At 37.0% G+C, this 12112-nt stretch overlaps 1 protein-coding gene across 2 annotated transcripts in view; it reads right to left on the minus strand.

Moving 5' to 3' along the window:
• The window catches only part of LOC135206649 (importin-4-like), an 87879-nt gene that overhangs the window by 40508 nt on the left and 35259 nt on the right, over positions 1-12112 (minus strand). For both annotated transcript variants that reach the window (XM_064238002.1, XM_064238003.1), the window contains exons 7-8: positions 929-1171; positions 585-704 (exon numbers count right to left, since the gene is read on the minus strand). In XM_064238002.1, coding sequence (XP_064094072.1) covers positions 585-704; positions 929-1171 — 363 coding nt within the window. The remainder of the gene's footprint in view (positions 1-584; positions 705-928; positions 1172-12112) is intronic.

Here is a 12112-nt window from a genome sequence, read left to right on the forward strand (position 1 = left end):
AAAACTATTTTAAAACAATTATCTGCTTTACTAAAATAAGAATACAGTACTTCATGCCCAAAATATCATAAAAAGACAGCCCTTTCAAATCACCAGAATTCCAGGGTCTTGATCATCAGTTCTTTACTGGTTATCTGTTGAAAAAATCCAGTTGTGCATTTTTGAGTCCGATAATTGATTAAAATCTATTTAAAAAAAAATAAAAGTTATTTAACATGGGTTTTGTTCACAAATCTAACATATTTAAAGACTATTTAAATGCCAGTTACGTCTGTCACGAGTATGGGTCTTCAGGCTTTGGGGAAAAAAAGTTGGACCTGATGATTGAAAATATTTCTAAACCTGCAGAAACAGGGTTATGACAACCATTTGCTCCCATTCTTTCTAGTTTTACTTAGTTCAGCTACTGGGGAAGTTTGGATCACATTGGTCAGAAATAAGGAACTGAATAATGTAAACAAAATTACTAGAGGAAATCAAGATCTAGACATGGGTTGAGAGACCTCACTTTACATCTGAATCCACTATGGATAAAGCTGATGTAAAAAGTCTATGACAGCAAAAAGTATCTAAAAGTTTGTTACCTGGTTTTCATTTGTAATGCCATGACAAATGCACTGGAGAAGTGGATGAAGGTGCTTGAGCCGCAAGGTGTCTGAACATCCTTCAGCTACCATTGCCAAGGCAAGATAAGCACCTTTTACCTATAAAATAAATACAGTATAAATTTCTACATATTATAACCAAATGAAATGTCCAACTCAACTGCAAATGACTTGTTAAATCAATTAGTATGGCTTGTTATACAAAAACTGGTAGAATTAAGGGTAATAATCAGTAATCATTTGATAAGACTAAATTAAATTACCTTTGTAATCACAAGATGAAAATTGAGCTAAAACAAAAACACAAAAGAGTGAGAACTCACCTGATGTGGGTTGCCACTTTTCAGAGCTGGTTCTACATGAGACATGAGGCAAGGCAAGAGCTTATCAGGGGGAAGATGAAGTGCACAAGCATCTAGGGTTTGAGCAGCAGCATGCACAGGACTGCCGCCTTCCCCTTCCTCTCCCCCAAGAAAACCTATATAATTCTCGTCTTCACCTTCGCTGCAGGCCACGCCAAACATAACGCTAACTATGGGTACCACTAGCTTGTTTTTCACAATGTACTGGAAAATAAACACTTATTATAGTGCATCCAAAAACTTACTTTAAACAATATAATAAAAAATAGGCTATTCGCACCACTGAAGAGAATGAATTTTGATAAAATATAAAAAAGATAACTTTTAAAACATTAACCCTTCCACTGCCAAAGGAAGCACCGTACGTCCACAAAAATCTCACCCCTCACCGCCATGGGATGTACCAAATGTCCACAGACATATATGGTTAAATAAAAATTGGCCATAAATCACTAATTAGCACTTTGAGGTTCCCTCGCTTGGCGAGTGCCCCCAGCCCATCCACACCAACAATCTTTCCCAAAATTATCAGAGACTTTTTACACTTAAAAATTGCCAAGTTGCCCTGTGATATCATGGTACATTCGCGCTTCTAGCTCCGTTATTTGTGTATTGATTTTGCTGAAATTTTCAGAATTTGTTAAAGAAAGATTTTTCTTTATGTCAGTTGTTCCAAAATGCCGTAAGGAGTCTTGGAAAAGGTTCCAAAAGGCAAAGTTATGTGTAGTTTGAACTTTCCATCACCCATAACCTCACACCCTGTTGCCCCCTCTACCCCTCCCAACCAAAAAACACAAAAGACACCAACTTGTTTCATAGACTAGTAGATAAATACAAAAGGAAAGAGAATCTTAGGCCCCCGTCAATTACGAGCAGTTTGTGACAGGATGACCGATATAGTGTAAATAATGTTGAAGCTACAGCCATCTAAAAAAAAATCTTTTGCTATGCGCAATTTTCGCTCGCTTACTAAGTAAAAAGAATATGACTTTTAGTAGGTGTGTTTCTTAGCCGGTTTCCATACGTTTCTAAAGGCTTAGAGAAATAGTATATATATATAATATATATATCATTGTATATAACAAAGTTCAATCTATTACCAAAAAAGTGAGACTAGAACGAGACACATAAAATAAAAAATAAGGACACGACAGCAGTCTTAAAAAAAAATAATTTCAAGCTCTGAAAATTACAGCTAAAAAACGGGCTGGTGGTGAGGAGTGAGATGGTGAAATATAGGTTGGCGGTGAAAGGGTTAATATTCACTACAAACCCTTATGCCAGTCCATCAGTGCTTGATTCAAGTCCTCTTGCAGATTAGTCTACTCGTTATAAACATATGATAGTGAAAACCACAACTCGTTTAGTCCTTAACTCACAAACTAATCCTTCATGTAGGTCCATACACATATGTGATAGCTTTAACTTCTTGGCACCATTGTTACCCTCACACTTATACATCAACTCACTTCCTGGTCTCCATTTCAAAGCTTAGAAAATCTATGACTAGCATATTGGAAAGATTTATCCCCTTTTTGCTTGTCTTTAAATTTTGCTTTGAATGGTTTACATAGTACCATCGCCACTGTGCCATGAAAGGCATAAAAAGCAGTACAAACTTCTAAATTTGAAAAGTAATGGACTATCCTGTTTCATGTTACCACTGAATTTGTAAACAAACCTCAGCTGAATTTAGCACTTAGAGTTTTTGTTTACTCTGTATATCAACCTGCAATAAAAATTCCATCTCTGAATGTATTCTTATCTCAAAATACATCAGGCAAAGATTTTTTCAAGCACTCGCCACACTCAAAAAGTTCCCACAATAAGAAAAACAAGAAATATTTAGGAAAAACGGCTACATTACAAACCAGCCTCTACGGTTCATGTGATTCATATTCTATTTAAAACATCTTTGAATTAGTAATTACAAAAAGCACATTTCACAGGGAATAAGGCAATTTTAGATTCTTCAGAAGACAAAATTTTCATTGGCTTTGGTGTGTGAATGTGCTAAATTGGTGTTAAGTGTACAAATATGCATTAGGCTTTATTTTTTTCTGGTCTCATGTTAAAATACTGAAAATGTACTTTACACCCTTAAACATATATTCCCTGATATTGGTAAGTGTTTAACCCTTACTGGCTGGGCATCACTGAGTGTGGCATAATAGCAGCTCTAATTTAGTCTGATCCGGTTTGCCTCTGGCGCGGATAATATTTTGCACCATAGAGTTTGAACAAATTTTATGGGAATTATGTTCAAATCTCTTGTTTGGGCCATAAATGACTTATGGCAACACTAGTACTTCAGTACCAGATACAGGGAGATCCATGTGACTTAAGATTTCATGGGAGAATGTACTGCACATTCCCATCTCATTATGTTTTTTTATATATCTGCTCAAATATAACCAGGGATTGCTGTTTTAGTTTTTATGCTTTACAACTGTATGTCAGCTATATTTATAATTTTGCACACTAAAACACAAAGCAGCATAAAAAAACATATGCATAACTCACTGAAAGGTACTGCATCTCCCCATCTCAGTACAATAAATATACAGGCCCCAGTTATTGGTGGGGGTTCTGTTCCTGATGGCGTGACAATAACCAAAAATTGGCAATAATAGCGCCGACAGCTGATTATTAGCACCACTGTTAACTCAGGATCAGCACCAATAAGCAGGTATTGGCCCTAAAAATTCAGTTATTATTGTTGGTACATAAGCACCGTAAAACAGGATCACCAATAACTGCCTGTATGTACTCAGAATTTTTACTAATTATAGATCCTTACATGTTATGATATTGTGCGTGTTATACGTAATTGTAATTATCAACTGAAACTTGCTGATTGTTGGTGTTGTATCTGTGTCAATTTTCAGTTATTGGAGCCTCTGTTAGGTATGTATCGGCAACAATATCAGATTACTGGCACATATCGGCACCAAAAATTGCTGATTTTATTGCTAGACAAGGCCCATAAAACCAGCATATTTTCAAGTGTCTTGGAAATACTTGGTTTCAATTTACTGTGGAAGTGTTTTTTCTAAACTGGCCAACATGAAAGTTTTCCCAGTCTATGGTTGTTCTAATACTGTATATATTTTAGCCTGGCCTACTAAATATAATATATGACTGTATTGTACAAAAATCAGAAGACAAATGATGTCATTTTCACTTGATTTCTTGTATTACCATTAAAAACAATATTCATACATATAGAAAGTAGTGAATAAGCTATTGTTGTAAAAATAGAATCTTCCCTACCAGTAGCAAAAAGATTGCAATTTCAACAGTTTAGATTACTTTTCGTTTGACTGTGTTGCCGAGTAACAAAACCTTGAGAGAACACAATTCTCGTGGCGAGGAGAAATATATAATAAATAGTAAACTGAATTACAAGTAGAAGAAAAATAATTGACAAAATTACATGGTAGCAGAAACCAGATGTGAAAATATTAAAGAAATATGCACATCAACCTGTCATGTGGCCTCAGTAGGGTACTTCCCCATGGGTGTGCTAACCTGGAAATGATAATTTAACAGAAGGTAGGGAACACTTACTAAACATGAAGCTTCTTTCTGAGGTGTTGATTATTAATTATTAATAGGGCTTAGTTTTTCCAGACCTCTGAGTCTTAAATAGACTCTTCTCGGGCTGGTTCTCAGGAATTAATCCTGAGAAGGAAAAGGAGGAAAAAATACTAAATAAATAAAATGAAAAAAAATTTAAGACTATTTAAGAAAACTGTCTTATTTAAAAAATGTATGATGTTGTTAATTGAAAAATCTTTGCTTTCAGCCAGAATACTTTTCATTTTTGAATTGCGTAGATAAATTGATCTTTGTTGGGTTGAATTTGGGCATTCAACAAGTAACTGCTGCACTGTCATGGGCGTTTGACATCTATTACACTTTATTGGGTCAGCATGTGGTGTTGACATCAAGTGACCATGCGAGAATCTTGTGTGTCCTTGTTTATTTGTGGTTGGCACTAAGGCCCATTCTCTTTTCCAATCTTGGTATATCAATGGTTTGACAGATGTTATCCAGTCTGACACTGGGGCATGTGTAATTGTTGGAAGGATAAGTCTAATTTGGCAGCCGAGTGCATTTTCATTTCCTTTTATTCCCAAATGTGCTGGAATCCAACATATTTCTATTGATAATCCTTATTGGAGGAGTTGATGAATTTTTATTTGTATTTATTGTACTATTGAATAGCTGAAACCCGCGAATAGTTAGAACTCCCTTCTAAAAATGCCTATATCTCCCTATCTTGAAAGTTCAAATACCAAATGTATACTTAAAGTTTCATCCTACATCAAATTCACCATTGATAGGTATTATTAATATAATTTCAAAGTTATCTTAAACATTTTACCATTAGAAATATATAAACAGCCAATAAGAGAGAGAGAGAGAGAGAGAGAGAGAGAGAGAGAGAGAGAGAGAGAGAGAGAGAGAGAGAGAATAACTCCTTATGATAAATACATATATTTTTTCCAGAGAAGAGAGAAAGAGAGGACTGAACAATTATGTATGTCTGTATATCAATTCTTTTAAGAGAAAGAGAGAGAAGAGAAGAGAGAGAGAGAGAGAGAGAAGCAGAAGGAGAGATAGAGAGAGAGAGAGAGAGAGGAGAGAGAGCGAGAGAGAGAGAGAGAGAGAAGAGAATTTAAGATACAGTGGTGCCTCGAGATACGAAAAGCTCGAGATATGAAAGCTAATACGAAAAATTTAATGGCTCTACATACGAAAAGTTTTCAAGATACGAAAGGTTTCTGTAAAGTCCGAGATTCACCCGAACCACCGATAACAATTTTGAAACTGAGTAGACTCGCCACCATCCTCCTGCTCTCTCCCATTGGTTCCTGATGCTAGTCACTGCCATGAGATCCTTCTCTCCTATTAGTCAGCCTCCCTCCCATGAGGCATCTATGTACGTAGCGGCCTGCCTCGGCCACTCCAGACGCATCGTTATCGTGACGCACGCGGTATTCATTCGGTCTAACGATTTCGTTTAGTAACGTAAATTCGTTAGTAATTTCGTTGCAGTATACGTACTTTATCGTGTCAAGAAGTATGAAGCTGGAATGCAATTGAGAGTGATCCCCAAGGAATACGGGCGAAATCCGTCGACAATAGGCACCATCCTTAAGCAGAAGGATGTCATCAAAGCAGCTACACCTTCCAAGGGCATCACTATTTTGTCCAGCAAGAGAACCCACATGCCCTACGAGATGGAACGGCTGCTTCTTGTCTGGATAAAAGACAAAGAAATCGCTGGCAATACGATAACGGAGACAGCAATCTCCCACAAGGCCAGTGCTATTTTCGGCGATTTGATTGCCCAGGCGAAGACGACAGAGGGGAAGGGACTTCAACGCCAACACCAGAGTTCAAGGCTTCACATGGGTGGTTCGAGAAATTTTGTAAACGGACTGGCATCCATTCGGTGGTGCAGCATGGGAAGGCTGCCAGCTCGGACATGAAAGCGGCCGAAGCCTTTAAAAAGACGTTTGACGAGATGATGACCAAGGAAGGCTAAAGTTCTCAGCAAGTCTTCAACTGAGATGAGACTGGCCTTTTTTGGAAAAAAATGCCTCGTCGGACGTACATCACAGAGGAAGAGAAGAAGCTACCCTGGCACAAGCCTATGAAAGACAGGCTTACGCTCGCACTTTGTTCCAACGCCAGTGGGGATTGCAAGGTGAAGCCCCTACTGATGTATCATTCCGAGACTCCTCGAGCCTTCAAGGCCCACAAAGTGCTTAAGGAGAAGCTTCCAGTGATGTGGAGGGCTAATGCAAAAGCCTGGGTAACGATGCTTTTGTTCACGGAGTGGGTAAATCTGTGTTTCGGCCCGACAGTGAAGAAATTCTTGGAAGAGAAGCGCCTCCCCCTGAAATGTCTGCTGGTGTTGGACAATGCCCCTCCCCACCTCCCCTGGCCTCGAGGAAGATATCCTAGCGGAGTATTCCTTTCATATCAAGATTCTTTTACCCTTCCGCCTAACACCACCCCTCTCCTCCAGCCCATGGACCAGCAAGTGATATCGAACTTTAAGAAGCTGTACACGAAACATCTTCTCAAGAGATGTTTCGACATCACCGATACCACAAACCTCACCTTGTGTGAATTTTGGAAGGAGCATTTCGACATCGTCATATGCATCCGACTCATCGACCAAGCTTGGCAGGAGGTTTCGAGGGGAACCTTGAATTCCTCGTGGAGGAAACTCTGGCCTGATGCCGTATCTGCCTGAGACTTCGAGGGATTTGACGTGGGCAAAGCTGGTGCTGCAGATTCAGAAACAGTTGACGATCCTGAAACTGTTTTGCAACCAGATCTTGACGAAATCGTTGCACTCGGCAAGTCCATGGGGCTGGTCGTCGACGAGGACGACATCAACGACCTTCTCGAGGAGCACCAAGAGCAGCTTACGACAGATGACCTGAAGGAGTTGGAGGCCATGCAACATAACGTCGTTCAAGAGGAGTTCTCTAGCAGCGGCGAGGAGGAGGAGGGCAACCCTATGACAATGGCAGAAATTAAGGATGTTCTAGCTGCTTTTCATAAAGTGCAATCGTTAAAAAAACAAAAAAAAAAAAAAAGAAGAAGAAGACACCCCAAAAAGGCTCACAACAGGTTGTATGCTTGCGCAGTTCGATGATGTTTGCCCGAGTCGTTTCAGGAACATTGTGAAAAGTAGGCACAAGCAATCTTCCTTGGATAGTTAATTTTTAAAGAGGCCTTTAGCATTAGCAGGAGTAAGCAAAAAGGAAGAACCAAGTGATAAAAAACAGAAAGTTGAAAGTGGTGATGAAGTTGAAAAGTTTGTATTAAAAAAAAAAGTATAAAAAAGTAAACAAAAAAAAAATTAAAAATCAAAGAAAAAGAAAAAAAATTTTCAATTTTAGGTTTTTTTGTAAAGTTAAGTAAGTTACAGTTTTGTTATTGCGTTTCGTAAATTTTAGTTTAGTGTTCCTTACATTTTTTTGTGTTTCGTAAAGTTAAGTGTACGTACGTATCTGCCGTTTGTCCTCCTCCTCTGCCGCCACTTTCGGAGATAGCCTCACTCGAAAGGTAAGCTTCCACATTTTACTACATACGTACAGTATTTCTTGTATACCATGTACACTAATACACTTTATTTACAGTAATTAGCATTACGTTATTAAGTTAGGTAGAATGGTCCAATTTGTTGTAGTATTTCATTGTTTTTATAGGTCAATTTAGCTTTATTATGAAACATTTACTGGGGTGTTTTTTTTTTGGAGGGCTTGGAACGGATAGCCATTTTACATGTAAAATGTGGTCCAAGATATGAAAACCTCATGATATGAAGGGCGCCTCGGAACGGATTAATTTCGTATCTCGAGGTACCACTGTACTCACAAATGAATTTTGTAATTACAGTTATAGTATTATTATTATTATACATATTATAGTATTATTGTTGGAAAATATTAATAATAAACTTATTACATACATTGTAAAATAAAAATAAAAATTTCCTCCTCTTCAGTAAGAGAGAGAGAGAGAGAGATGAGAGGAGTGGAGACGAGGACGGAGGAGCGAGGAGCATGACGGAGGATGAGAGAAGAGAGAGATTACATAAAACCATTAAAATTCGTTGGACCCACATTGTATGGCACCGTTGACTTGACATCGGTTTGACAGCTTCCTCAGCTTTTACCGAGCGTCACTGGAGTTATGAGAAGGCAGGGAAACTGATACAGAAAAAGATGAAGGGAAGAATTTTCCTTTGAAATTAGTTATTATTATGATTATTATTATTTTTATTAAAAAACCCTCATAGTAGCACGAGTCTTCAAATGGAGAAACAAATCCAGTTATGTAAATGTACATATATTTTAGTTTAAAAACAGCTAAGATAGCTTTTGGGAATCTGTACGGTTCCCCTTATCAATCTCTGAGATTGATAAGGGGAACCGTACAGATTCCCAAAAGCTATCTTTGCTGTTTTTAAACTATAATATATGTACATTTACATAACTGTGGATTTGTTTCTCCATTATTATCATTATTATTATTATTACTATAATGTATTATTATTTGATAATATCCATAAACATGCATCTACCATAAAAATTCTCTCATCTCAGTAAGAGAGGGGAGTTATCGAAGGTCATTTTTATCTCTTTTAAATACTATCACATACAAATTTTGTAATTACAGCTTTATCATTATTATTAGAGAGAGAGAGAGAGAGAGAGAGAGAGAGAGAGAGAGAGAGAGAGAGAGAGAGAGAGAGAGAGAGAGAGAGAGATTCTCAAAGAAAATACTTATAACGCTTCCAGCGAAAAAGAGGGCGGGAGTTACCACTATGACATACATATCTTGTGTGGCAAAAAGAGAGAGGGGAGTTATCCTTAATTAAAAGAGTGAAATGGATAGATTATATTGTATTTCTTTAAAATACTATTGCGTAATATGAATTTTGTAATTACAGTTATATTATTATTATTATTATTTGAAAGTATTAAAAACATATAGTACATGTACTATAAAAATTCTTGAGTCTCAGTAAATTGAGAGAGAGAGAGAGAGAGAGAGAGAGAGAGAGAGAGAGAGAGAGAGAGAGAGAGAGAGAGAGAGAAATTGCATGAACACTTGGTGGCAACAACACAACAGCTCCTCCCCCTAGTCCCATTACTTGATAATTGACAGATTTAATACCTGGAGTTAGAGAGAGAAGACTGGGATTTCCTTCATTCTTATATAATTTTTCAAATTTTAGTATTTTCTTTAATGAATTGATATTATTGCTGTATACATTAATATTAATATTTGAAAATAGTAAATCATTTATTTATCATACAAAAAAACCATACATCTCTCTAGGAAGGAGAGAGAGAGAGAGAGAGAGAGAGAGAGAGAGAGAGAGAGAGAGAGAGAGAGAGAGAGAGAGAGAGAGAGAGAGAGAGAGAGAGAGAGAGAAATTACTATATTTATGTGATATCATTTAATCTTATTGAACTTACAAATACAGTATTAATCAATATCAGTATTTGAAAATTAGTAAATCATTTTTGTACCATAAAAATGTATTTAGTCATGAAAATAACATCAAAACACACACTAATTAAGTCATTATTTTTGCGGAAAAATCCAGCAAATAGGTGTGAATCCCCATGGCAAATAAATAGGGTAGTACCATGGCCGCCGAGAGAAATCCCGCGAATCAGTGAGGTCCCGCGGAACATCCAGAGAATGTGAATACGGGAGGTCCACTGTACTGTCTTATAGCATCTATAGCACTACATGAGTCACTGAAAACAATAGACAATTGCTTTTGCCTCAGATATCATATCAAGAGCCATTTGTATGGCCATGACTTCAGCAGTAAATATTGATGATATTAAAGGTAGGCTTCTTTTGATTAACATTTTTCGAATATGCAGATGCTCCTACTCCAACATTATTTTTGGAGCCCTCTGTATATATCATGAATTTGTCTCCTTTTCTCTAATGTGTTCCAAAGCATGTTGGTGGTACATTTCTGTACTTGCCATTTGCTTTTTAAGCAGGTAAGGCAGGGAGGTAAATATCTTTATTTGTTTTAACATCCATGGCGGTGACAATTCTATTGATGGGTGAACAATTGGATTTATGTTATGTAAGTTCATTAGTATTTAGCTCTTTTTGGGAAAGAGCTAATACTATTAACCTCCGTCACTAAACTATAATTTTGAAAGAAGTCAGCTGCAGGAGATGATCCGTGCTTGCAGTGAAAGACCTCTTCGTATTGCTATCAAATTATGGTGATGTTTCAAGGGCAATACACCTGCCTCTACAAGCGAGCTTCTTGGGGTCAATTGGAATGCTCCTGTCACAAATCTCACCCTTTCATGGTGCACTGTTGATGATATTAAAGTAGGCTTCTTTTGATTAACATTTTCGAATATGCAGATGCTCCTACTCCAACATTATTTTTGGAGCCCTCTATATATCATGAATTTGTCTCCTTTTCTTCTAATGTGTTCCAAAGCATGTTGGTGGTACATTTCTGTACTTGCCATTTGCTTTTTAAGCAGGTAAGGCAGGGAGGTAAATATCTTTATTTGTTTTAACATCCATGGCGGTGACAATTCTATTGATGGGTGAACAATTGGATTTATGTTATGTAAGTTCATTAGGTATTTAGCTCTTTTTGGGAGAGAGCTAATACCATTAACCTCCGTCACTAAACTATAATTTTGAAAGTAGTCAGCTGCAGGAGATGATCCTGCTTGCAGTGAAAGACCTCTTCGTATTGCTATCAAATTATGGTGATGTTTCAAGGGCAATATACACCTGCCTCTACAAGAAGCGAGCTTCTTGGGGACAATTGGAATGCTCCTGTGCACAATCTCACACCTTCATGGTGCACTGTATCATGAGTTTTTAATGCAGATTCTGAGGCGGATGAATATATTGGACAGCAGTAATCTATTATGAATAAGACTGTTGCCTTATATATCATTAATAAAATGTCTCACTTTGCACCCCAATTAGTGTGTGATAACTTTTTCAATATGGCAAGGGCTTTGAAGCCCTTGGCTTTAATGTATTTGATGTGCTCTTTCCAATTTAAATGTTGATCAAACATCACTCCTAGATATATGATTTTTGTACAAAATTGTATTTCAGTGCTATAAAGCCAAAGTTTGATTGTCTGGTTCTTCAGCCATCTTTTGTCTTTGTAGAAGATGATTGCTTTTGTTTTATCAGTTGAAAATTTAAATACAACTGAATTTGTCCAACTACATATATTTGAAATGGCAGTATTGAGAACTCTCTGAGCATGTCTCAAATTGCTACTTGTATAGTATATAACAGTCATAGACATATAAACTGTTTTTTACACCACTTAGTAAATTTATAGTAATGTCATTAATTGCTAAAGCAATGTACAGCTCAAGACAGTACCTTGAGGGATTCCTTCTTCCAGTTTATAGCTTACTGAGTAGGAATTTTCTACTTTTACTGGAAAATTCTTTGTTAAAAAGTTCTTAATAAATATTGGTAAATGGCCTCTTAGTTCCTTGGAGTGGAGTTTTTGCATGATGTTGTTTCCATGTTGTATAGTATGCTTTTTCTATATAAAAAAAAATATAGCTACTGTTAATT

This window comes from Macrobrachium nipponense, chromosome 31 (assembly GCF_015104395.2).
Source record: "Macrobrachium nipponense isolate FS-2020 chromosome 31, ASM1510439v2, whole genome shotgun sequence".
Classification (NCBI taxonomy): Eukaryota; Metazoa; Arthropoda; class Malacostraca; order Decapoda; family Palaemonidae; genus Macrobrachium; species Macrobrachium nipponense.